The sequence below is a fragment of the Populus nigra genome, chromosome 9 (assembly GCF_951802175.1).
Source record: "Populus nigra chromosome 9, ddPopNigr1.1, whole genome shotgun sequence".
NCBI lineage: Eukaryota > Viridiplantae > Streptophyta > Magnoliopsida > Malpighiales > Salicaceae > Populus > Populus nigra.
In genome coordinates, this window is record NC_084860.1 from 1,715,272 (window position 1) to 1,742,698 (window position 27,427).

A 27,427-nucleotide genomic window follows, 5' to 3' on the forward strand; every position below is an offset into this window, starting at 1 on the left:
TACTCTTCTTCTCTTTCTTTAGCCTTCAGTCTTTTAGAGCAGAGTTAGTTGGTCATCTCCATCTCTCTCTCAAGATCTCTCCTCTCTGAGCTTACTCGATGCCATTTCTAAGAACTCAACTCTTCTAGTGCACGAAATCGCTTCACATTTTGAGCTCTCTCCCCTTCTAGTCTCCGTCGCAGCACAGGTAAAAGCTCTGCATCTCTAGGTCTGAGCTTCTCCGTCGCCGACGCATTCTCTTAAAATGCAGCACCGGACATGGTTGAAGTCGTTCGTCTCAGATCTAGCAAATATGTTAACAATAGACTGTGTTTTTTTTGTTTTTATTTTTTTTGTCGGTTATTTAATTTAAAATGAATTTTGATTTTTATTTATGGCGTGTTTGGTAGAGATGGATAATAGTAATAGTAACGGCAGCAGCGGAGGGCAGCGGTTCCGGAAAATACCTCGGCATTCTCAGTCCCTCTCTCATCTCAAGTTGGACCCGCTGGTGAGTTTTTTAATTTAATTTATTTTAAAATAATTTAATTTTTATTTGCATGAGTTATTTTATTAATATTAATGATTAATTTGACCTTATTGCAAAATGTATGTTAAATTAAAGCTAATAAATGATGCAATGACAATAATGTAAGTTCATTTTGATTTTTGAACTGACGGTGAAGAGTAAATATAATGTAGTAAGAAATGCTCTTATTTTTCCCTATTTAATTCATAACACAAGCATTTTCCTTGTTTATGAGAGCGAGGGAGATTGTTGAAGAGGTTTGGTGTCGTTGGTTCCGCTCTCCGAGGGGGCAGTCATTTTTCTTACAGCTTACAGGTTTTAGTTGTCAATATCGAACACCAAAATGGAGAGGGGAAGCTCATTGCTGACAACCCTGACCATATTGTAACTCGGCCACCTTTAAAAATCTTGATAACTTCATCTGCTTGCTCATGTTAAAAGCCTCAATTTCAATTTATCCACTCATTTCCTTAAAATTAATTGGAGTTACTGTCAGGGACTGTTTCTATTATGATTTTATCAGTCAATGTAGTGTGTGCAGATATCCTCGTGTTGGAAATAGTAAAGGTTCTTACTACTTTGTTGTTGTGTTTTTTGTTTTTATTCTTCAGGTAGATGAAAATTTGGACCAGTGGCCACATCTTAATGAACTTGTTCAATGTTATAGAACTGATTGGGTGAAGGATGAAAACAAGTATGGTCATTATGAAAGTATCTCTCCAGTATCTTTTCAAAACCAGATTTTTGAAGGTCCGGATACTGATCTCGAGACAGGTAAGGTTGACAAAATTTTTAGTGATTTTACTTAAGGGGAACAATTTACTGTTTAGTACACAAATACTACTCTTGCATGCTAGCTAAGATTGGCATGTAGGGAAAACATTGTTTCAGATGTTTGGATCCAGAGGGATTTATCTGCCATGGAGTATTTTCTTGAGAATTGTTTTAGTTGGTTGGATTCAGAGGGATTTATTTCCTATGGAGTATTTTCTTGAAAAACTTTATCTTTTCTTGACATATCTAGTTGGCAATTAAGTTAGCTCTTGCTGTTCATCGTGCATGTCAATTGGGAGAAATCTGAGTTTTTGTGATATAGTTAGATGGTCAATGGTTTCAACTTCGCTTTGACCTTTATTCAGAAATGCATCTTGCCAATTCAAGACGAAACAAGGCTGAAGAGACCACTGATGATGACATCCCAAGTACTTCAGGAAGGCAATTTGTGGAGGCTGCCTTCCCTGACTCATCAAATTCTGTTGTTTCAAAGGTTGTACTGCTTGGAGCATTGGTTTTATTGAGATCGTATCTTCATTACATAATTCTACTAGTCTGGTACTTCATGAATCAGTTAGCTTCTTGGTTCTTTAACGTTTGCCTCCAATAACTCACTTCTAGTTCCCCTCATGATTGTTTTAATGATTTACTTGCAGCATTTTGGTGAATCTCCTCTCCCTGCATATGAACCAGCTTTTGATTGGGATAATGAGAGGTCGATGATATTTGGCCAAAGGATTCCTGAAACTCCATTGCCACAGTATGACAGGTTTTAAATTGTTATTGCTGAAAAGTTTGGTATTAGTATTGTGGTTCACTATCAATTTATTTGTTATGCTTTATCTCTGATTATATTTTGTTTTTCCTGGGGGGATCCTGGTGGGGCGGGCCATAGTGGATTGAAGATCTCTGTGAAAGTACTGTCCCTATCATTTCAAGCAGGATTAGCTGGTGGGTGTGCAGCTTTTATTATCAGTTTTATACCATTGATAACATTTTTCTTCCCAAGCTCTTTCTATATCCAACAACTGGTTAAAAATTGACTTGGACATGAAATGACAATTTTTTATTTTGTTTTATGTCCAAATTAATGTGAAGCAGTTTACTTCTGGAGGGGCCTTTTGGCTAACTATTATCTTCACATTTTTCTATTTTAAGTCATGTCCACCAAGAGATGAAAATATGGACCTGTCACCTGCTAGGCTTATGTTAATTGTAAATAAGTTACAATTTTTCACTTTCTAAACAAACTCGTCTGGCATGGTAAATACTTTTAAACTTAAAAAATCCTGTAGTTCTAATCAAATTTTTTTTCAATGCAAAACATTTTACACTGTAATAAAGGAATCTTAATTATGCTGTTTCATAAAATATATTTAATTGAATATTTCTGACTTAGAGTTCTGTGTCTTTCATTCTCAGAGCCATTTTATGGTACAATTTGCATATATAATAAGGAGAGAAGAGAAAAGTTGTCCGAGGATTTTTATTTTTCTGTGGTGCCAACAGACACACAAGATGTAAGCTATAATAATAATGTTGAAGCTCCTTCCTTTTCAATTTAAATTTTTATTATGTCATTGGTATTGTTATTTTAAGCAGTTTTCTTGTAGATTATATGGAAGGAAATTTAATGGTCCTGTTTCTGTTATTGCCAGGCAAAAATTTCTCATGATCCTCGTGGAATTTTCTATTTAGATGCTCCTTCATCATCAATATGTTTGCTAATCCAGCTAGAGAAGCCTGCCACAGAAGAAGGCGGGGTCACTGCCTCTGTTTATTCACGTAAAGAACCTGTATGTCTTATAAATCTTGATGTTATTGTTTTTGTATGTTCATTTAATGGACTGAAAATTGCAATGTTGTTTCCTTGTTAGCAAGTTGCTTATATGCCACTAGCTTTTAAACAGTATTTCCCTTTTCATTTGTGATTGATGTAAATTATGCAATGAACTACCATATAATACGTGGGGCCTTAATGTTACATATAAGATAGGTGTGCCTAACTTGGTGTTTCAATGATATAATGGCTAACTGATTTAAATCAAACCTAAAACATTATGCCCTTTTTCAATCGTTTTCTGTAGTTATTGGGTAATTTTTTTAGAGTCCTTGAGATTTTATTGTGGTTTAACTTCAGTCCTTGTTCTCCTAAAAACTAACAAAATAGTCCTTGTGTAACACATTGGGGGTGAGGAAAGAGAGAAAATGGAGCATGGAGGGAGTTTCATCCCATCATAAGATTATAATGTTTTTTTATATTTGTGGGACTAATCTTGTCATCCTTTGAAGGCCATTCTCCATGGTTTTTTAGTTTTTAATCTTCAAACATACTTAACTGACTATATATCCATGGAACATAGTTTTCAACCATCTATGCAATCATTTACAGGTTACCAATAAATTATGTTTATTAAACTATGTTTTTGAATAACATTTCACTAATGTGATGACTGTGTTCCCCTTTCTGAACAGGTGCACTTGAGTGAGAGAGAGAAGCAGAAACTGCAGGTCTGGTCTCGTATTATGCCTTACAAAGAATCCTTTGCCTGGACTATTGTTCCATTGTTTGATAACAGTATTGCTGCGACTTCCGGGGGGGCTGCTTCTCCAAGCAGCCCTCTTGCTCCAAGTGTATCTGGCTCAAGCTCCCATGACGGTGTTTTCGAGCCTGTTGCAAAGATCACTCTGGATGGGAAGTTGGGTTATTCAAGTGGAAGCTCTGTAGTGGTTGAAATATCAAATTTAAATAAAGTTAAGGAAAGCTACACTGAGGACTCACTTCAGGTGCGGTGGAGAAGTGATTCATTTATCGATTTCTTTTACCATCTGTATGATTTTTGTGTGTATATATATATATATTTTTTTTTTCTAAATTATTTATGAACACTCAAGCTGGCAGCCGGTACATATATTTTATTTGTTTATTTCTTTTTATCTTTTGTATACAGTTGCCTATGATTGTTCTTTCCATGTACAATGTGCTTCATTTGTAGCTTTCCCTCGTATCTTTCATTTCCAGTATCTCTATGGAACCTTGTAATGCTAGTTTTCTGAAGTATTCATGTTTTCTTACTCAAAACCAGTGCAAATGGTTGAAGTCTTTCGCATACAATTCTCATTGTATTCCATCTACTCTGATTGAGTGTACATTATGCTGCTTCTCTTCAATGTGTTTTTATTTAGTTTTAAAAAAATGCTATTTAATTCTCTATATTAAGCTCGAAGTTGAGCATAAGAAGAATGAGCATTAGAGCAACACATCATTAGCACATAAATACCGGAGAAGGGTTTTAAAGTTTTCTAGAGAAAGCAGGCATGTTATTTTGCTGTTATTCTGAATGCTTTGATGAGACAGAACTCCAGAATTTGTGGATAGCATTCCCCTACAATGCAGTTCTTATAACATACAATGGTTTCTTGGCTTTCCAACTATGTTCTAATAATATGTTCAAAGCATTTCTTAATCAAATATTCCAAAGGATTGGTAGGCCATTCTCTTTCAAGTTCTCTCCTGTGTACTCTTGTCATGGAGAATGTCTTATCCTTCTTGTTCTAATCTGTCCTCTTCTCTGTTCTAATAAATCATTCTTTTTGAAAAAAATAAAAGGTGCAATACTGACTTCTTAGTTGTTTTTGCTAATGCTATTAATTATTGCCATCTCTTACATGCAAATATTCTTCTATATATTGTTTTTGCTTTTACGAAAATAAGCTTTCATGATTCATGTAGGGTGTGTTGGCCGCGTTCCCAAAAATTATGATTTTTTTTTTTGCTTAAAATGAATTTTTTTTAATGTTTTTGGATCGTTTTGATGTGCTGACGTCAAAAATAATTTTTAAAAAATAAAAAAACTTCATTTTGATGCATTTCTAAGCGAAAAACATTTTGAACCGCCACAACCACCACAATCCCTAACATGCCCGTAATGTGGTGTAATGTTACAACTTCTAATAAATCATTTTCTTTCCATTTCTTTCTTCTATTTACTTTTATTTGACTACATCAAGGTCACCTTTTATTTTGTATTTTGTATTTTGAGCTGATCCTTTCTGTTCTTAGTGGATGCATTAGTGTCTGCTCAATGATTATCTAACAGCAAGAATGAATACTCAATAATCTTTTAGATTGTAAAATGCTTCTTAATATTTATCTTAATTTGAGGTTCTCTCTCCAATTTTTAGGATCCTAAACGCAAAGTTCATAAACCTGTCAAGGGTGTTCTCAGACTAGAAATTGAAAAGCATCAGACAGCCCATGCTGAGTTGGAAAATTTATCAGAAACTGGCAGTATAACCAATGATTCCATTGATCTGGGGGATCGTGTTGCTGATTCTGCATTTACAAAATCCCCTAGCAATGGCTTTGATGATCCTCAAACTAGTGGTTCGAAGTGGAATATCTTTGATGGGAAAGAAACATCTGGAAATATATCAAATGCTCGTGAAAATCCTGATTTCACTGCTGATGATGTGAGTATAACAACCTTCTTGTGTATATTGGTAACTGAATATACCATATAGGCATACCATATGGATTTTTTGTTTCTCCAAAACTTGTATGTGATTACTTATGTGCGATTTTTCCACAAGCTGAGTCAATGAACTTGCAAGTCATTTTTTTCTTAATTGAACTTCTTGTCGCCTTTGGAAATGCATTTAAGCACAATTTGTTTAGTTCATTTGAGAATTGTTGGTGTCAAGCAATATGATGAATAATATTATGTTTAGTAGCTCTAACTTGGAAAAGAATTGTTAAACTGCCATGACGACACTAAAAGCTCATGATTAATAATTTTACAACATTGAGAGCTCTCAATGCTCAATTTCATTTCTTGCAACGCATGGCATCTCAGCTATTTTGACTTGAATCCATGAACATGCAGTTCGCTGCCTGTGATTTTTGTCATTGCACAAAAGGTTTCGCCCTTGATAACAATTTTTATTTTCAACAACCTTCATCTTATTGAATGCCCATTCTTTTAATTACATCATATGTTAATGGTAAATTCTTTGTCCTGTATTGAAAATAGAGAAGGAAACAGGAAAAACCAATTGGAAGTACTGATTGATTTATTTGTCATGAAAAGATAATCTCCTTCTCTCATTTTATTTAACCTTTTGGCTTGAAATATTAACAAATGTCCAATCCTTTTGGATAGCTATTTTAACATTGCTGAACTCATTATTTGATGTGGTAATCAATGCAATTTTATGTTTTCCCAAGATGTGCATGTGAACTTGTGGGTCCTGCCCATGATTATCTCCCCATGTTCATTTGAATTTCTGCACTCTTTTTGAATCTGTTGTCTGTGTTTAGATGGTTGTAATAAGAGCCGCATTTAATTTAAGTATGCATCTTGAAGATTATTATGAATAATAACCCTTTTCTTTCTATTTCAACAAGGTGCTCACTATCGTATACCCTTTTCCTTCTAACCATGTCGTTTGACTTCCAGTTCCAAGCTTTTGATTTCCGCACGACCACGAGGAACGAGCCTTTCTTGCAGCTTTTCCATTGCCTGTATGTTTACCCATTAACTGTCAGTTTGAGTCGGAAGAGGAATTTGTTCATTCGGGTTGAACTAAGGAAGGATGACGTGGATGTTCGTAGACAGCCTTTAGAGGTAAATGGGTGTCACTTGTTAAGTACTAAATCAGTCTGCTTTCTGAAATCCATTCAACTTGATTGATGTGTGTGCTTTATCTTACCAGGCAATGCATCCCAGGGAGCCAGGAACATCGCTCCAAAAGTGGGCTCACACACAAGTAGCTGCTGGGACTAGAGTGGCTTGCTATCATGATGAAATCAAACTTTCTCTGCCAGCCATTTGGACACCGTCCCATCACCTCTTGTTCACTTTCTTCCATGTTGATCTTCAAACCAAACTGGAAGCTCCAAAACCAGTACGTACTACATTTATCTTTCTTTCCCTTTTGACATAGAGTTTATACTTGACCACTTGAAATCCAGCATTATAGTGGTGCGCGACAAGGGGTTAACATGAAATGTGACATATTTAAATGAAAATATCTTATCGTTCCCATTGTGCTTTGGATTCATGTTACATCGTCCTTTCACATTTCAGCATTTGTGGGCCGAAATCTGAATGAAAGATTATGATACAGATGGCTCACTGAAGATTTATTGTAAATGGGGTAATGTTAAGTGATCAGATATTTTCATCTCCATAATAACCAGCAACTTTAAAAGTTTAGTACTCTTTTTAGCATAGGAATTGATTTTGTTTTTGAAACAAAAATCCAAATTCCATCCTTCTACTCTGTTTGTACTGCTGGAGAGCCGACTGACAAAATAAGAACTGGTGGATAAAAGTGACATACTGTGCATAGAACTTGAAACCCAACCCCATGTCACTACAGCTTGGCTACTCATACCATATGGATTTAACTTGAAATTGATTGAAATACTTTGGCTACTATTTTAATATGGGGGATTAATAGATTTATTTAATTTTCCTTATGCCCTTCAAAAAATTGCTTCATCTTCTGCAGGCAAAGCATATACTGAAAAGGTATCTTTTGCCCCAACAAACAAAACAGTGCTGTAATAGTTTGTGCAACAGTGCTCCTTATTCTTCTCTATTTGTTGTAACTAAGTAGAAAAGCATATTCTGGACACCTCCAAGAAAAGTATATTCTGGAATACAAGAACTTATTTTCCACGATGCTCACTTGATTCAGTCAAGTTGAAACTAAGTTTTTTAACATGCCATTTATAATTGAAGTCACATGCTACGTTCTTGCAAGATATCCCTGTAAAGCTTAATTTCTACAGTGGACTGTATATTGAATGTTGCTATAATTCCTATTTGTTGTTATTTCCCATCAATATTTAGTTTCAGTTAATTATACTCCATTGCTTGTTTTTGAGGGGTTTTTGGGAGTGTTCTAAACGGTATCATGGTGAAATGACTTCGTATTCTTTCTTTTTCTAGGTGGTTATCGGATATGCAGTGCTTCCATTATCCACACATGCGCAGTATGTAAATGGCTTTAAATTTGGCGTTTCTTCTGAATTTTCTATTGTAACTGCTTCTTAGTTCTCTTTTCTTAATTTTCCACAACCATAAATACTGTGTTACATTTTATTACGTTCTAGGATTTGGCTCCCCTCCTGTTACATAGAACATGATGTATCATGTCTGTGAGATCCAAACCATTTATTTGGTATCAATAGCTTGGATTTCTCAAAATAAAATAACTGCCCATTCAAAAGATTATGTGACAACCCACTAACATTTTGGAATGGAATTCTAACCATTGAGTTCAAATCAATGTTTTGCATTGGCGAAACATGATATATCTTGTTCTTTGAAACAAAGGAGAATCTCAATTTGACTAGGATTAGTATGTTGCTTGTTCAACATTGAAATGAATATGAGGATTGCTAACTGTAATTCATCTGCATGCAGTTGTTACCTTCATGCTATTTTTCCTTAAGTTGTGAAAATACCTTTATCTTTTTGGATCATGTCTATAATATGTATGAGCCGGTAGTCTGACCATTGATGAAGCCTTGTCTGGTTGAATATCTGGTCTGGTTCTACCGAACATCTTTGAGCCTAGACAACATGAAAAATCATTGCTAGCCTTATGATTTTATGCATAAAGTTAAACTTTCCCTGATTTGTAGTTAGATTTGATATGGGTCCCAATTTTGCTCTTTTTGAATGATTATTTGAGGTTTAAGTTTGCTTTTCTTCACCCTTCTTGTGATTACACATTGAAACTTGGAAAATGGCTTGACACTATGATTGACACTATTATTTCATCTTGCTATTTATTTATAAATTTGTTAAGGTTTTAGAACTTTCAGTCATTTTATTTAAAGTATGATTTTACTCAGGTTGAGATCTGAAATTTCTTTGCCAATAATGAGAGAGCTGGTTCCACATTATCTCCAGGAAATGGGAAAGGTATGTTTGGAGTGCAGTGTTGGATGGATAATGTTGGTATTAAATCTCTACTTTGTGTATTTTTATAAAATAGTTCACTTTCTGATTTTTTTTTTGTTGAAGGAAAATTTTCACATTTGATTACTCTTTCATTTTTTGTATTGCTTTCTTGTAAATTAATTGAATCTCATATGATTTCTAGGGAAAAGTTTTCCTTTTTGTTCTTTGATTATCTCATAAATACATATATGCCAATCTCATTCTGGCTTGTTTATTCAAATGCAAAATCTTTATATATACTGTTAAGTGATGATTTACCTTTTCTACTCCTTTCTTCCCAATCTTTTATAGGAGAGGCTGGATTATTTGGAAGATGGAAAAAATGTCTTCAGATTGCGCTTGAGACTATGCTCATCTCTGTATCCCATTAATGAGCGCATTAGAGATTTTTTTATTGAATATGATAGGCACACTCTTCGTACTAGTCCACCTTGGGGATCTGAACTTCTTGAGGTATTCTTCTAATTTTTTCAGTACATATCGATTTCTATATTTGCATCCTTAACGTTTATTCTCATGCAATCTCTCTGCTTTTTTTTTTTGTGGTATTCCATGTGTTACTGCCAAATAGTCTTCAAATCACTCTCAAATCATAGAAATGGCAAGATATTTTAGCTACCATATTAACTGAAAGAAGAATTTAAGGCCAGAAGGTCTATTTTATCTATGCTGTCTTGGACTAGTCTCATGATCCCCACCAATGGCCTAAAAGACCTGTTGGAGGCTGAGAAATTGGGTGATAAAAATTGGATGCTCGGGAGACCTAAGGCTCTGTCTCTGGATTAAATGATACATTTCGTGGTGTCCTTGGCGTCATGCTGTTTTCCCAGTTTGTTTATCTAATATTCAAATTTAAAGCTCGACTCTGTGATAATCCTCACAGGCGGTTGTTATTGACTTAGCCAAGTCAAGCAAGTAAACAACCATCCCAAAATTATGCATGGAGAGCTTTGAAAGATCTCTTAATCAAATTCTGCAAGAAAGTGAAAATTTAAGAAGTTCAGACTCATCAATTTAAGGGAATCTTTTTTAAAACGAGGCTATTAAAAATTTTCTTTTAATAAGTGACGATCCCTTTGGAAGCCAAATATCACAAGGAATTTTTGGAAGACAGATAATTGCACGTGGTTGTTTTCAAACTCCAACGACAGGCATATTCTTGATCATCCGATTGCAGAATAACAGGATCCTTGATTTTCTGATGCTTGTTTCTATGAGCAGAGTAGGTTATATAGGTTCATTGTGAAGTGACTTAGAGGTAAAGGATGTTTGGTCACTTATCTAGCAGTTGGTGCTTCTAGTTGCCTCTTTCAAGTAGTTTAGAATTATGAGGCTATAGAGTTGCCAATGAATTCTTCTTCCGAAAGAAGGATCTTTGAAGAAAGCTCCCCTGTATAATGATGTGTTAGTTGTCTATTGTTATGATACATTTGCTGGAGGTATTGAAGTTGATATTTGCTTTTGGGACTCAATCACCTCCCTAGAATTTGTTCTTCATTTTTTCAACCCTCATTCACCAACAATTTCCTCTTTTCTCTTTCTTGATCAAGTAGCTTTATTACTGAAAGATTAATTTCTTTTTGATTTTTGATGAAAACTAGAATGTGCTTTACAAAGCCTTGGAAATTAAAATTTCTTCTTGCTAGTGAAGTAGAGGGCATAAGTAAATTACAGAGAAGAAAAAATAAAGGAGTGAATCTAGAGAAATATGGAAGATAGAAGGAAAATAGTTTCATATCATTTCCTATTCTCAATCATCAAAACAAAACCCATCACAATTTATAATAATATGTGCTCTTATGTAGATTTTGAAAGTGCAAGTTATAGGAACAAGAGTTCCAAAAGGTTGGAAGACAAATTTTACTACTATTAAATCGGAAACAAAATAAACTCTTAACTTGAATGGAAGCTTAAAAATTGAACTTTATAATCTATAATAAGGTGCCTGAAAATGACCACAAATACCGAGTAATCAATTAAATGTCTCATAAGCAGGTAAAGTCCAATTTTCTTTCATTTCCGTCTGTGCTCCTTCTATACCCGATTCCTACCTTTTTGATGCGGTGTATAGCGTGTATAAAAATTAGGGTTCTCAAGCTCTAAAGTTACAACCCTACGATTGTAGAGTAATAGAGAAAAATCTCTGATATTTTGTAAAAAGTATGAATAATCTGAATCTTCTTCTAACAAAAATAAACTAGATATCTCTATATATACTAGTTGTAGACCTATAATCCTTGTAGGAAAAGCATTCCTAATTAAAACTTACTTAGCTATAGAATCTATTAATACTAATTAAATTAAAAGTCCTAATCTAAATAGGATAAAGAATCTAAATACAACAAGGTAAATAGATAATTCTGCACAGTAACTTTCGTGTCTTCTTTGAAAGCCTTTGTCTTATTTGAAAGCCTTTTCGATCTTTGATATCATGAAACTTTAACCTAATAGGAAGCAAGACCTTCTAATCTTTTGTCAAAATTTCAGCTTGATTCTACCAAGCTGCGTCTTGAATTCTTTTTAAACTCCTCAAAACCAAAAAACCTTAACCATTAATGAAATAATGCATTAAACATTATTAGGCCAAGAATATTGAAGAAAGTTCCCCACCTTAATCCCTTCTACTTTCGAAAAACTCGCCCTCGAGTTGGAGTTAATTGTTAGAAATTGATCTCTACCACTCAAAAGGAATAGATACTTAGAATATAACATTGTAGCTAATTGATTTACAAAGTAGCATGTCTTTGACCCCTGAACTTCAAAATTTAATTTATGGTATGTGCATGCTAAAGAAAAATCTATATTTAATATTTACACCTTCTGCTCTTATGAAATCCATTTTAGTTCCTTCACACATTTTTCTACTTCAAACTTGATCCCTCATCATTGACAACTCCTATTACTTCGACCTTTGTATGTAAAGAAATTTCAAAATAATCTTTCATAAAATCTTTAGGGGAATTGTTAGAAATTACCATGACCTCCATGTCCTTGTTTGTAAGATCTTCATTCATGATTGAAAGATCATCATTTGCCACTGTCTTCTCCAACTTAAGGTCAAAAGACTGAAACTGTTTGTCAAGTGCTCTTTGGTTGCGTTATCGTAAACATATTAGATAACTTTGAAATTTTGCTCTCACCAAACTACATAGACAAGTGGTTGTTTAGGTGGAATTTCAAGAATAGGTCCAAGGTAAGATTGACCTTGGTGTATGTTTCCAAGCACATTCATCTCCTTTTTGCGTTTCATGTTTGCGTCTCCTATTAGCCAAATTAGATCTATTATGGCTTGATCCAAGCAATCAAATTTCTATCCCAACGATCTAGTTTTATCTCCTGGCCAGCACAACGCTCCATAAGGCCTCCACTCCTATATCGCAAAATGAGTTACTATTGTCTCCATCAATCAAAGAGGCTAACTTGCTTTGATACCAATTGACGTGGCTTATACTGTGGATAAAAACTAGGGTTCTCAAGCTTTAAAGTTATAGCCCTAACATTGTAGATGAATAGAGAAAAATCTCAGATATTTTATAGAAGGCCTGAATAATCCGAATCTTCTTCTAACAAAAATAAATTAGACATCAATATTTATACTAGTTCTAAACCTATAATCCTTGTAGGAAAATGATTAATAATTAAAACTTACATAACTATAGAATGCATCTAGCATTAGGATTTCCAAATAGTAAAATACTAATCTAAATAAGAAAAAGAATCCAAACACAAGGTAAATAAAGACAATCCCACATAGTAACTTTCGAACCTTATTTAAGGCCTTACTGATCCCTGGTCATTATGAAATTTGAACTCAATAAGAAACATGGCCTTCAGAATCTTTTGTCAAAATTTCATCTTGATCTAATGGTTGGATTAAAAGTTATACTTGATTTACTAAACTGTGTCTTGTACTTTTCTTAAACTCCTCAAAACCTCAAGACCTTAACCATTAATGAAATAATGAAATAAACATTATTAGGCCAAGAATATTGAAAAGTTTCCCATGTCACTCTTTCTTAGCCACAACCATGTGATTTGGTATGTTCATTTGCTTTTCTGAATTACCCTTTCCCAGGCTATAGATACCTGAAAAATGGTTCAACTCAGGATGGGGAAATTTAGTGTACTTTTGATCCTTCTCAAATTCTAGGGTACTTCTAATCTTTTCCACCCTCATATTATTGCTTTCTCTTCCTTGACTTGCAAGCTTTAGATTATAACCAATGCAAGTTTACAATTTGAATATTTAGCTACCTTGTTGAATTTGATAGCGTGTCTGCAAACCATGGTCAAGCTACCAACACTTCTTTTTTTTTCTCCTACCACTTCAAGAACAGGTGATGCTGGAGTTGTAGCTTGAAATGGGAAGTAGTTTTTGAACTTAAAAAATGGTGCATCATATTGTCATATTATTTCACTGTCTTATTTGGCCAAGATTTTTAATGTCTTGCGAACAACATTAGGTCAAGGGTATTGTATCTGTAGTGGTTCTTAGTTGAATAAACAGTAATTGTTTTCTACAGGTGAGAAAGTCATATGAGTAGTGGTCATCATTTATTATGCTACTACTTTGGACTCCGGCACATCATTATTTTTATGGGATTGTTGCTTGAAATGCGTGGAATAAGCTTTTTGGCAGTTATGGAATAAAATAATTTTTAGCCAGTATTTTGCTTGAATTAGATGTCTTATTTCTGTATTGTTAAATTCTATTTGGTTTACATTATCACAAACAAGGAAACTCATGGATAGTTGTCTTATCATAGTCAATTCAACTGTGTGAAAATAGGGTCTGTTTGCTGTGGCTTGACTTGAATGTTTATGGATATCATGCAGGCCATTAATAGTCTGAAGAACGTTGATTCCACTGCTTTGCTTCAGTTTCTCCACCCAATTTTGAATATGCTTCTCCATCTTATTGGCAGTGGTGGAGAAACTCTCCAGGTAATTTTAACAATTCAACCAGGAGCTTTACAAGTGGTTCTTGATATGGAACTCACTGTTTATGTTTGTTTGAGTTGCTTTAACTACATGTTTCTAGATATCAGTAATAGTCATTCTGTAATGGCATTAAATAATAAGTGTTATTACAAGTGCAATAGAACCGTGATCTGAGACCATAGTTTATTTTATGCAGCATATCTTGGTGCCTTCTATTATTGATAAATTCACACCTGTGCCATTTGCAGCCAATAAACAACCCCTGTAAAAATGTGACAGTTGGGTCGCAACAGCTATTACAAATGTGGCTGTGATTTAAAGCCATTTTAACTAGTTCATTTGGTTTTTGGCTTGGGGGTCTTTTCTAATTTTTGTTTTCATGTTGTACACCTGTGCTCCTGATTGTGCAGTGCCTGTTAACTAGTTCTTTATTTTTCCCTCTTTCTTTCAGGTTGCAGCCTTCAGGGCCATGGTTAATATCCTAACTAGGTATGATAGCTAGTCATGTTTTTGAGTTTGACATCAAGGCAACATCATTTATCTTCTAGAATGTTCTTCGAGTGCAGTAATCTGAGTTCATGTAAAATATGAGGTGTTCAAAAGAGGTATCAGAAATATATGCCTCCAAAGTTTTTTAGTCTGCCTAAATAAAAGCAGGGAGAACTTCTCAATTGCTGATAATCTTCAATCAATATTAGCGTTATTAGATTTGAATGTCCATCTTTTCCTGATCTTGGCGATGGTAACTCATAAATTTTCTATCTTTTCAGATTCAATTCAGTGTTTACCAGTTTTGAGCAATTTATTTAGAAAAACAAATGTGCAATACAAACTAGAGTAATTTATTTAGAAAAACAAATGTGCAATAAAAACTAGCCTTTGCATCGTTTAACATTTGGCTGCATTTCATTTTGTAGGGTGCAGCAAGAGTCAGTTGATGATACTGAACGGAATCGTTTTCTGGTTAACTATGTTGATTATGCTTTTGATGACTTTGGTGGTCGTCAACCACCTGTTTATCCTGGTTTGTCCACTGTGTGGGGGAGTCTTGCTCGTAGCAAGGTTAGTTATCTCTGCTTTCACAATTCTTGCATTTGCTGGTAGGGTTGGTAAACTGGTCATACGATCATCCTTCGTTTCTTAGTTACCATCATCTATCTAACTTTGGTGCACATACTCTCTCCTATTCTTGATAGATGTAGATAACTTGTTAAATTTCATAGGATAATGACATTTCTTCCAATTATATTACTTGGAGCTTTGTAAATTTCCCATACTCACTCTTATGCTTGGTATCAAAACACTAAATATTATATCAAATTTATTTTTAATATCCTTCTAGTTTTATTTGCAGAGGTTTAGAAGCATTTCTAATTACCATTGTTGGGTTTGACAATGATGCACGATTACCTTGTATATTAGAAAAGAATGTGAATCTCACTTGTTGGTGTCTGGCTAAATAGTGTTAATTGTTATGACTTTCAATTATGTGTTTGTGATGTAGTTATATTCTTTTCAGTCTTGATGTTTTTATTGTTCCATCATCTTACCCGCTTTAGTCCCATTGATGAAGCAAAAGGAAGGTGATTATTATCAGTTTATTTATACTTGTATAAGTTAGTCTTTTTTTATTGTTACATGGGAATTTTTTTGCTATGAATTCTAGTTTCTTGGCTAGTTTTGGATCCGTGGGCCTAAGGCAATTTATTAGCCTGCTCTTTGTTAATTTTAGAAAGGTTCATGGCTCTTAGTCACTGGAATACATTGCCATTTAAGAATCTGTATTCATCATCCTTTTCTACTTGGTACTTGTAATTCATTTTTTTTCCTGGCTTCTAACATCCTTGTGATATTTCAAATAGATTACAGTGGTCTTTAAAATGAGTTGGACTATGGCTAGGTGATGACGGTCCTCCACCATCTCTATTTGACCAAATGATATGTTTATGCTTTTATTGATAGTGTAGTTCGCTGGCTAATACAATCAGTGCATCCTACGACATCTATTGGTGCTAATGACACAACTGATTCTGGCATCCATTGTTGGATCAGTGCATATAGCACATTCATTGGATGCTGCATTTATTGCAAGATGTGCTTAGGACCAAAGTCATCTCTATGTGTTTATGCATCTTCTTTTCCTCTCTCTTTCTCCACCTCCTCCCTCCCTCTCTTTTTGCTCTTTCCTTGCAGAACTTTTCAAATTTATGACTACTGCAGGCTAAAGGCTATCGTGTTGGACCAGTATATGATGATGTATTGGCAATGGCATGGTTTTTCCTTGAGCTTATTGTCAAGTCAATGGCATTGGAGCAAGCTCGTCTTTTCTATCATAGTCTTCCATTGGGTATATTAATTAAATGCCATGGGATTCCTGCCATTTCGATACAAAATGATCTTGCTTGAAATTACAATTGACTTAGATTTTATATTGGCAGTATTTAACTTATGTTTCTTTTCTTTTATTGTAATTCCTTTTGTGCTGTAGGTGAAGATGTTCCACCGATGCAATTGAAAGAAGGTGTGTTCAGATGTATAATGCAGTTATATGATTGCCTTCTTACAGAGGTGCATGAGCGTTGTAAGAAGGGTTTAAGCTTGGCAAAACGTTTGAATAGCAGTTTGGCCTTCTTCTGCTATGATCTTTTGTCAATCATTGAACCTCGTCAAGTTTTTGAATTGGTATGCTTTCAGCTGAAATATAGTGTCTAAATCAGCGTATTGACATTAATTATACTTTTTAACACTAACTGCTCTGGCATTTATGTATATCTAGTTTCAGTTATAAAATATGGATCACTGAGCATGCATTTAACATGACAACTTGTATGCTGGAAGGGTGTCATGTGAATGACAAAATGCCACAATCATATTTCTGCTAAACTTTGTTCATGAAGGTGGACAAGCAGAATGAAACTGAAATATTGGCATAGGGTAATGGGAGAATAAGAAAGTTTCATTAAATTGTATGCTAAGACACAAGGGTGTAATGTTGAAAAACTTTTGGGACATGGTCCCCTCAAAAGTACTCTACATGCCACCCCTGACAAGACATGACAATTTGTCGAGTAGTTCTGTATGCATATAACATACTAGGAATGGCATCATGTGTCCAGGAAGTAGGGATCTAAATCTTCTGCTATCTTGAGTGTGGGCAGAGTATAAGGTAGGTTAAAATTTTGCTGATGTTATAACTCGTTATACCTCTAACTATCTGCAATCTGCTACAGGTGTCCTTGTACCTGGACAAGTTTTCTGGGGTATGCCAATCAGTTCTTCATGACTGCAAGCTTACCTTTTTGCAAATCATATGTGATCATGATCTTTTTGTGGAGATGCCAGGGAGGGACCCTTCAGATAGGTATTCATCAATCTAATTGTTCTTGATTGATTACCTTGGCACATCATGCAAGATAAACTGAGTGAAGTCTGCATCTCATTAGCTCACTTTCTTTTTGTGTTGTGTTGTCATTTTCTTTCAGCTCATTCAATTACCTATCTACTTTCTAGAACCAAATTTTCTTATTTTTTAACATATAAATACCTTATTACTTTATACACACACACTCACATGCACCCGCACACATATAAGCAAATACCTGGGCAAGCTTATCTGGGTATACTGATCAGTTCGTGACTGCATGCTTACCTTTTTGCAAATAATGCGATCTTGATCTTTTTTGTGGAAATGCTGGGGAGAGGCCCCTGAGGTATTTTGTTAATCAAATTCTTGTTGATTGATTGCTTTGATGCTTTATATACAAAAATAAATTAGGTGAACTCTGCATTACATAGGCTTGTTTTCTTTTCATATAATTTTATCGTTGTCCTTTCAGCCACTTCATTTGTCAATCTCCTTGTAAGTGTAGATGTCTGTCAGTGTCAAGTTGCACCTAGGATTGTGACATACATTTTAACACATATGGATGTAATCTTCATTCTCCGAAAAGAAAAAGGGTAGATGCTATATAGTGACCAATTAGGGATTTGCAGTAATGGATGTCTGATTGTGTTCTTGTTTGTTTTGTAGAAACTACCTTGCGTCTGTTTTAATACAAGAGCTTTTCCTTACTTGGGATCATGATGAGCTATCTCAACGATCAAAGGTGAGTTTAGTGCAGATGAACCAAGTGCCCTTTACTTCATCTGAATATTATATCTTATGTGCGTACACTTTCTTCAAGAGTACCTTTTTGCAGAATTGGTATTTTACTTATCGTGGCCATTTCCACCTCTATATATTCTCATGGCACTGAGTTTTGGTGCATGCAGGCAGCCAGAATCTTAGTAGTACTGCTTTGCAAGCATGAATTTGATGCTCGATACCAAAAGCCTGAAGATAAACTATATATCGCTCAGCTATATTTTCCACTTGTTGGCCAGGTTTTTACCATTATAAAATTCTTGCTTATTTATAAAACATCCAATCACTTCTGCCTTACCTCAAGTTCATAGTCAAATTTAATTTCTCTTCTAGTGCTATCATGTGGGAATCTTGGTTGCTCATCAGAGTTCTGTATAACTTTGTGATTACACTTTTTAATTGCTTTAACTTTTTTTTTAATGTTTGGTGGAACTGAAGTATTCTAATTAAGAGTCAGAAAAGGAGAATTGTGCTCTTATGTTTGCCTGCTTGTGTTTGTAGCGTTATCACCATGAACTGTATATTTAAGTGTTTATATGCTAGTATTTGTTAGGGACTTAGTACTCCTATCAATTGGCATGGACTATGAATTGTTCAACTTAGCTTTGGATGTCAGGAAATCTTACCATATTATTAGTTAAGTTTGTGTTCAGAATCTGCTTGGCTACTGATTATTGAGGTTGGTGCCTGAGTTCATGTAATGAGAAATCAAAGTGTTTGTCTCTTACCTTAATGGGCTATTTCAAAATAACACATGGCAACTCTTTAAAGGACCAGCAGTTCTTTTGCTAAGAAAGATCTTAAAATGCGAAGTTTCTTGAAGAGAATTTGTCAGAGGTAATGAAACATTCTTTGTTGATAATGGTGAGAGATGGAGTTGTATGGTATAGCTACAGGTGCTTCAATTTACTTTCACAAGTGAACTGAGTGGCTGAAGCAAGGATTTGCCTTGGTCCAATTAAGAGAAGTTAAAGCATGCTTCTCTCAATACACTTCATGGTTTAATCATAATTATATGTCCAGAATTGAACACGTTCCCACAATTGCTATGTGTAGAGTAAAATAAAACAGATCACTAAGAATCGTCACACATGAGAATTGCAAACTAAGTAAAGGAAATCCAGGGACACACAGCATCAGAGAAAGGTCTCATAAAACTTTATTTCTAGCATGCGGGTAAGAACAATAAATGTGCAGGTCTCTTACTAAAGGATTTGAAAACAGTTCTCCTTGTGGAAATATGAGATGACGTAAAAAGTAAGAAATGAAAAAGATATCATGTTTTAAATTCTCTCTTTTGAATTAAATTCACTGGTCAAGAATATATTGTTACCTATTCATAGAGGCAATCAGGAATTATAATGACCACTTCATTCATTGATAATGTAGCTGATTAAAATTGCCCTGATGAAGATTTAATGACAAGCAGAGCCGCATGATGAGATGGATATTCTGATGCCAGAATATTAATAACTATGCAGATACTAGCCTAAGCCAATATGTATCTAATATCTCAGAAGTTAGTTATTCAAAACAAGGTAGATGATGCTCATTAATGAAGGAAAGGTAAAGCATGTTGACAATCAAAAGTTTTGAAACAACTATCACAATTTTGTTCTGGTTCTGCATACAACACTTAGACTGCCATCTATATTTATTTTCTGCATCCAAAAATTAATGAATATATGGAGGCTTGACCAACTTCAGCAGTTTGTGTATCACTATGGTATTCTGTAGTCATATATGGAGTCTGATAGACATTATCATCCAAGTAAGAAGTCAAAAACCCACCTATACAGACATGCTTTTCTGGACACATTTAAAACGTCTAGTAATATTGAAAAAAATTTGCTTTCTCCCCTAAGAAAGGCTAAGAAAGGCTAAGAAACTGCCTTCAGCTGAAGACGTAATGGTCATGATCCTAATTGCACCGATAAACCAGTGATTGAAACTTTCATGTGAATGTAATGGATCATTTTTTTCTTAACTGAGTTTACTACTAATTCTTTTGATGGAAGTTGGGTTCAAGTGTTGGCTTCATATAATGCCTTGAAAATTTGTAGAAATTCATGATTATTGAGCTTGTCTGCCTTGTTAAAGTTCTAATCTTAATTACTAACTGCAAGTATATCTAGTATCATAATGATTTAGAAGAGGTGATATGGGATAAGATGTATTTTATAGGCTGTACTGTTCTGCCAACTGATATTTGCTCTAACTACCCCATGGATCGCTGAATTAATAATCTGTCATTTATGCAGATCTTGGATGAGATGCCTGTCTTCTACAACCTGAATGCTGTTGAAAAGCGTGAAGTTTTAATAGTTATTTTGCAAATTATGCGCAATTTGGATGATACATCGCTTGTCAAGGCGTGGCAGCAAAGCATTGCTCGGACTAGATTATTTTTCAAACTCATGGAGGAATGCCTTGTTCTTTTTGAGGTTGCTATTTATCTGAACTCCCGTCTCTTTTCTTCTCATGTTTCTAGACATTGGTATTTGTGTTTGGTAGCTGAACATATTTGTTGGTCTAGGTATGGAGAATTATCTAGTTTAAGTTAGAGTTTATTCGTCTAGGTGCCTCTAAACATTATCTAGTTTGAATTAGGGCAACATGCACTACATGCAAAAACAAGTGAGATCACTAAGATCATGCTGGTAATGAACTTTTTGGCCATCGGCATAGATAGGGAGAAAATATAGATCCTTGAAAGGAAAATTGACTTGGGGAAAATAAAGTGGAGTGTCTTGACTATTTTTGCCCTCAAGTATCACATTTTGAGGAGTTAGAGCATCCAGTCCAAAAGCTTTTCTTGACTTGTTAAGGGCCCAATGCACTTTATGCACCTTATTAGGGAAGGCTTCACTTGTCAAAAAAGGCTAAAATTATAGAAGGATAAGGCAAAACCTAGCCATTGAGGAAAATCCATAGGGCTAAGTAGCAACTATTATTGGGCTAACAATTACTCAAATAAGGATCACTCCCAAACTAGCTTGAAAACTTTAAATCGATCTGCTAGGCAAGGACTATAGTTTAGGTTATCAAGTTTAAAAATGTTAAGGTGTGCATGCAACCCCTTGGGGGTTGCTTCTTTTTAGCATTGTTTCTCTGTTCTTACCTTTGATGCTGATTCTGCACAATGTGTTTACAGCACAGAAAACCTGCTGATGGCATTCTTATGGGATCTAGTTCTCGCAGTCCTGTTGGGGATGGACCTGCTTCTCCCAAGTACTCCGATAGGCTCTCTCCAGCAATCAACAATTATCTGTCTGAGGCATCACGGCAAGAAGTCAGGGTAGGTTAAATTTTATTTGTTCTTGGTTCAAAAGTTAGCGCTTTTGCACGCTTTAGAAGTTTTAAAAGTCAAAATTTATATATCCTACTAAGTTTTTTATTTTTTCTTGTGCAGCCTCAGGGTACACCTGATAATGGATATTTGTGGCAGAGAGTGAATTCCCAGTTAAGCTCCCCCAGCCAGCCATATTCCTTGAGAGAAGCACTTGCTCAGGCACAATCTTCCAGGATTGGAGCTTCAGCCCAAGCACTTAGAGAATCCTTGCATCCAATATTGAGACAAAAACTGGTATATTCTTGTGGAGAATTCATGTGCTTGTTCTCATACTGCAATGGGCCCTATTCTTTTGCAAAATATTATATTTCTGTATATGACCAATAATTTAGGCAGCTGATAGCTTTGGCATTTACTTCAGGAGCTTTGGGAAGAAAACTTGAGTGCTGCTGTGAGTCTTCAGGTTCTGGAAATAACTGAAAAGTTTTCTATGATGGCAGCTTCCCATAGCATTGCTACTGATTATGGGAAACTTGATTGCCTCACAGCCATATTTACTAGCTTCTTCTCTCGAAATCAACCATTGTCTTTCTGGAAAGCTCTATTTCCTGTCTTTAACAACGTGTTTGATCTTCATGGGGCAACATTAATGGCCAGGGAGAACGATCGTTTCTTAAAGCAGGTTGCTTTCCATCTTCTTCGGCTTGCAGTTTTTAGAAACGAAAGTGTCAAGAAAAGAGCTGTTATTGGCCTCCAGATTCTTGTCAGGGTATGCTTTTTTACATGCTCTGGTTTGCCACATATGTTGTAATTTTCAACTTATATAACATGAATTGTCATTTTCTTCTGTTTTTGCAGAGCGCTTTCTATTACTTCATGCAAACAGCAAGGTTGAGGGTCATGCTGACTATCACACTGTCAGAGCTGATGTCTGATGTGCAAGTGACTCAGATGAAGTCTGATGGAATGCTAGAGGAGAGTGGTGAAGCAAAGCGTCTTCGCAAGTCTTTGGAGGAGGTGGCAGATGAATTGAAGACTCCTGACCTACTACGGGAATGTGGACTTCCTGAAAGTGCTCTGGTGGCAGTTCCAAAAAAGTTGGCCGAGAATAGGTGGTCCTGGAGTGAGGTGAAATATCTCTCAGACTGCCTTATCCTGGCCCTTGATGCTAGCCTTGAACATGCACTCTTGGTAAGTTAATATCTGCATCAGCTTTTTTTATTTCAGAGACTGGTCATTTAATACAGACATAATGGATTGGTGGGATTGGGCATATAAGCAAGTAGTGTTGGCAACGTTTTCCTCCCACTCCTTCTTGTAACCCCTAGCACATTCTTGCTTAAGCTGTTTTCCTAAATGAGGAAAGGGCATTTTCTGTAATTATCATGGATTATGTGGTTCTTTTCCCAATGAATTGGGATGGGTTTTACCCTATCTTGTGTGTTAGAAAGCAATATAAAACCATTCTTTGGGCTTCACCTAATAATTCAATCTTTTGGGTTGAAATAGTTCTTTAACATGATATCATATTGATTATCAAACTATCATGAGTTTGAATCTCAACAACCCTATTCTAATTAATTAAATTAATAAAATTAAGCACAGGGTAATGGTGAACATGTGCAAGTTTCAAGTCCAAAAGGCTATCACTTGAGGGAGTGTGTTAGATAGATATAAAACCATTCTTGGAACTTCACTGGATAGCTTAAGCTTTTAGGTTGAACTAGTTCTTTGACATCACTAATGCATGCTAGATTTATGACTAAATGCTGGTGCTCTGACAGAATCATCTGTTCTCGACTTTCTTAACAGGGTTCTGTAATGACTGTGGATAGATATGCGGCTGCAGAGAGTTTCTATAAACTAGCAATGGCATTTGCTCCTGTTCCTGATCTTCACATAATGTGGTTACTGCATTTATGCGATGCGCATCAGGAAATGCAGTCTTGGGCTGAAGCTGCACAGTGTGCTGTGGCTGTTGCTGGTGTTGTAATGCAGGTAAATTACTAATATGTGTGCTTGCAACTAAATGAATTAATTAGATTGCCCTTTCATTTTGTTGTACACCACCAATGTAACCGAGAGACTCTTCATGATATGCTTAAACAGTATCCTGTCCTCATAAATATCTTCTAAGCTGCCAACACCCAAAACTTGCAAATGACTTAAATTGTTGCTACTTTGTCACATTCTGAATTTATCTTTTGCATCTTTTACACTTTTTTTACACTGTTCTCTGTTGAAAGTGAGTTGCCATCAACTGGAAGTTGAAATTGTTGGAGACTGTCATATTGCTCCTTAAAATGTTGAGTCTGTCAGAACTGTACCTGAAGCTAAATGCTTACTGATTGTTCCAAATCCATTGTCACAAAATAGTTGCTTTTTGGAGAAGCCAATTCAACTGATGAGAGTTTTTCAAGCCACTTAAAATTGGAGTAAAAGTATTTATATTTTGGTGTAATTTTCTTCGACTTATCAATATTCTCATTATTTGTTATACAGAAAACAGTGATTATGGAGGTTAAAATGAGATTTGAATTCTCACTTGGAGAGATCATCTTTTTGGAGAAGCGAATTGAATCTAATTCTGAACTGTCGGAGTTAGAGATTTTTGGATATAGTAAAAGATGAACACCTAAATTATGTAGCCTGTCTATGATTGATTGATTGCACCTGTTAAATGACATGACTAACTTCCCATTGATATGAACTTTAGCATAATGTAAGAAATGCAGGTTCAAATCTCACCGCGAACAATTTTCTTGTTAAAAACTCTTGCAGACTATGACATGTTTTCTTATCAACTATCATGTAATCATAAAAATGTCTATTTCTCACAATTGTTTTATTTCACCCACTCTGCCTTGTGTTTTTATGTTTTCAGGGCTTCGTTGAACTCAAAAGTGTTAGAAAGTTAAAATAAGACTCACAAACTGTTTCTCTTTTTGCTTTTTCTTGGGGTTGGTTTTCTATTGCTTTCAATAAAATAAGATGAAAAAGGAAAAAAAATACAAAGATCTTATTGTCCAGGCAGTACTAACATCTTTGGTTTATGTGGTGTTGAGTGTTATTAACTCTTGTGATCTCTGGAGAAATCAGTTTGCAATTAGCACAAATCCTCTCGAACCATCTATTTCATATTTATTTATTTATTTTCTTGTGTTGAATCATGCAATTCAACAATTTGAGTCTAATGGAATTGTATTTAAACCAAACCGAATTATGTAACTTGATTCAAGATTCTTCCATGATTTGTAGTTTATGACTGATATTTTCTAGCTGTGTAGTGGACAACTGGAAAGATGAGTTTGTGATCATGGAGTGATGGTTGCCTACATTTTATCCTTTTTCAACTGATATATTTACTTTAATTATCGTAGGCTCTTGTGGCTAGGAATGATGGTGTATGGAGCAAAGATCACGTGATTTCTCTACGTAAAATTTGCCCAATGGTCAGCAGTGAGATCACTGCTGAGGCATCTGCAGCTGAGGTAGAGGGGTATGGTTCTTCAAAGCTCACAGTGGACTCTGCTGTAAAATATCTACAGCTTGCTAATAGGCTTTTCTCTCAAGCTGAGCTTTTTCATTTCTGTGCAAACATTCTGGAGCTTGTAATACCAGTTCATAAAAGTAGGAGGGCATATGGGCAGCTGGCTAAATGTCACACCATGCTTACTGATATCTATGAATCAATTCTGGAGCAGGAATCAAGCCCAATTCCGTTCACTGATGCCACATACTATAGGGTGGGATTCTATGGTGAAAGGTTTGGGAAACTAGATAGGAAGGAATATGTATACCGAGAGCCCCGTGATGTACGGCTAGGTGACATAATGGAGAAACTTAGTCATATTTATGAGTCTAGGATGGACGACAATCACACTTTGCATATTATTCCAGATTCTAGGCAAGTAAAGGCCGACGAGCTGCAGCCCGGAGTCTGCTACCTGCAGATAACTGCTGTTGATCCGGTCATGGAAGATGAAGATTTAGGAAGCAGAAGGGAAAGGATCTTTTCTCTTTCCACTGGAACTGTACGGGCACGTGTCTTTGACCGCTTCTTGTTTGACACTCCATTTACAAAAAATGGTAAAACCCAAGGTGGATTGGAAGACCAATGGAAGAGGAGGACAGTTCTTCAGACTGAAGGCTCATTCCCTGCTCTGGTGAACAGGCTTTTGGTAATGAAATCTGAATCTCTTGAGTTCTCACCAGTCGAGAATGCAATTGGAATGATTGAAACTCGAACAGCTGCCTTACGAAACGAGCTTGAGGAGCCCCGCAGCTCTGAAGGCGATCAGCTTCCACGTCTCCAAAGTTTGCAGAGAATTCTCCAAGGCAGTGTTGCCGTTCAAGTGAGTTGCTTGTTGGGTTTCTTAACGAAGTTCCTCCATATTTTCAATTAAAATCGAAATAAAATTGCTCTTTTTATCATGTTCTCCAACCATTCGTCAGCGAAGTTCACTTTTCTTATGGCAATCTGCTTTGTTACAGGTAAACAGCGGAGTTTTGAGTGTCTGCACGGCCTTCCTGTCGGGTGAGCCTGCTACAAGGTTGCGTTCTCAAGAACTGCAGCAACTCATTGCTGCCTTACTTGAATTCATGGCTGTTTGCAAGCGCGCCATTCGTGTACATTTTAGATTGATTGGAGAGGAAGATCAAGATTTCCACACGCAGCTTGTGAACGGATTTCAATCGCTCACTGCAGAGTTATCTCATTACATCCCAGCCATTCTTGCAGAACTATGACGTTGTTGTAACATTATCTGATTCTACTACTCCGATGGTATGTTCATATATCATTAGTTGTATTTTTTTTTCCGGTGAAGCTGTGCAATTATTTCATGTTTCGTATATATAACCAATGTGTTCAGTGTATTATTTTTTCAACTCTAGTGTACTTGCTAATCCAAGAGGTGCTTACTACCTGCATGCTACTTTACAAATCTTGCTCCTAAATTCTTTTAGTGCATTTAAGGGTTTCATACCAACGTGCATTGTATTGTGTTGTGAGCTTACATGTTTGTTTTGAACCCATGCAAAATGTAAAGGGAAGAACAAGATACATGGGAATCGGGATTATTATTTAACAGTCACTGGATTAATGCTACAAGCTTTCGACTTGCATGCATTTATAGATTTTTTTTTATTGAACTTTGCCTTTGCACGAATATATTATATTTTCCACGTAATGCGTTTTGTTCAATAGTAGACTTCCAAAATAACATTTCAGAGTTATTTATGTATTTATTTTTAATATCACAAGTGCTAAAACAATTTATAAACTATCATAGTTAAAAAAAAAGAAGAAGAAGCACAACGTAGTTAGTACAAGAGAAACACAAATAAAACTATTTAACTAATAGTTAAATAATAAAATACTAATTGCTAATTAAATTAATTAAATTAAAAGTTCTAAGCTAAATAGAAAAAAAAATTATAATCGTGCATGGTAACTTTCAAGTTTTATTTTAAAGCTTTTTTAATTTTCTACCTGGAGAATATTTTGTCAATTTTAATCAATCCAACAATTAAATTAAAAGTTATTTAACGTTATTTTTCAGTTTTTTTTTTAACTGTGTTAATTTAAAAATTATTTTTTCTACCTATGTTATTTAAATTAAAACTTAATATGGCGGATCAAGGAATCTCTGAAAAAGTTTATTTGCACATGGTAGTGTTTTAGAGTCAGTAGTATATACATTTAGGCAATTTTTACCTTAAATATAATATAATACCAAAGTTCAAACATATTATGGGTATTTCGAAGATGTCAAAATGTCAATTAC

General features: G+C 35.3%; 1 protein-coding gene across 2 annotated transcripts; it reads left to right on the top strand.

Annotated features, from left to right (window-relative positions):
* Positions 1-26,584, top strand: LOC133703063 (guanine nucleotide exchange factor SPIKE 1). Of its 2 annotated transcripts, none has more exons than XM_062127465.1 (31): positions 1-187; positions 390-490; positions 1,120-1,282; positions 1,648-1,775; positions 1,939-2,051; positions 2,178-2,233; positions 2,705-2,802; positions 2,941-3,078; positions 3,758-4,069; positions 5,468-5,755; positions 6,742-6,909; positions 6,998-7,189; positions 8,242-8,285; positions 9,153-9,222; positions 9,553-9,714; positions 14,098-14,205; positions 14,654-14,691; positions 15,120-15,264; positions 16,423-16,549; positions 16,691-16,884; positions 17,433-17,563; positions 18,233-18,308; positions 18,475-18,585; positions 20,608-20,790; positions 21,501-21,644; positions 21,759-21,932; positions 22,060-22,407; positions 22,497-22,829; positions 23,451-23,636; positions 25,019-25,993; positions 26,133-26,584. In XM_062127465.1, the coding sequence occupies exons 2-31, from the start codon at positions 392-394 to the stop codon at positions 26,385-26,387; spliced, it is 5,559 nt and encodes a 1,852-aa protein (XP_061983449.1). In that variant the 5' UTR covers positions 1-187; positions 390-391; the 3' UTR covers positions 26,388-26,584. The 2 variants fall into 2 exon arrangements, with proteins under 2 accessions (XP_061983449.1, XP_061983450.1); XM_062127466.1 differs by having other exon boundaries at positions 1,939-2,042.
* Positions 26,585-27,427: the final 843 nt, after the last annotated feature.

Coding starts and splice junctions, on each gene's coding strand:
- LOC133703063 (XM_062127465.1), top strand. CDS start 392: ATGGATAATAGTAATAGTAACGGCAGCAGCGGAGGGCAGCGGTTCCGG. Junction 2,052..2,177: donor CCATTGCCACAGTATGACAG/GTTTTAAATTGT, acceptor GGCGGGCCATAG/TGGATTGAAGATCTCTGTGA. Junction 22,830..23,450: donor GCCTTGAACATGCACTCTTG/GTAAGTTAATAT, acceptor CTTTCTTAACAG/GGTTCTGTAATGACTGTGGA.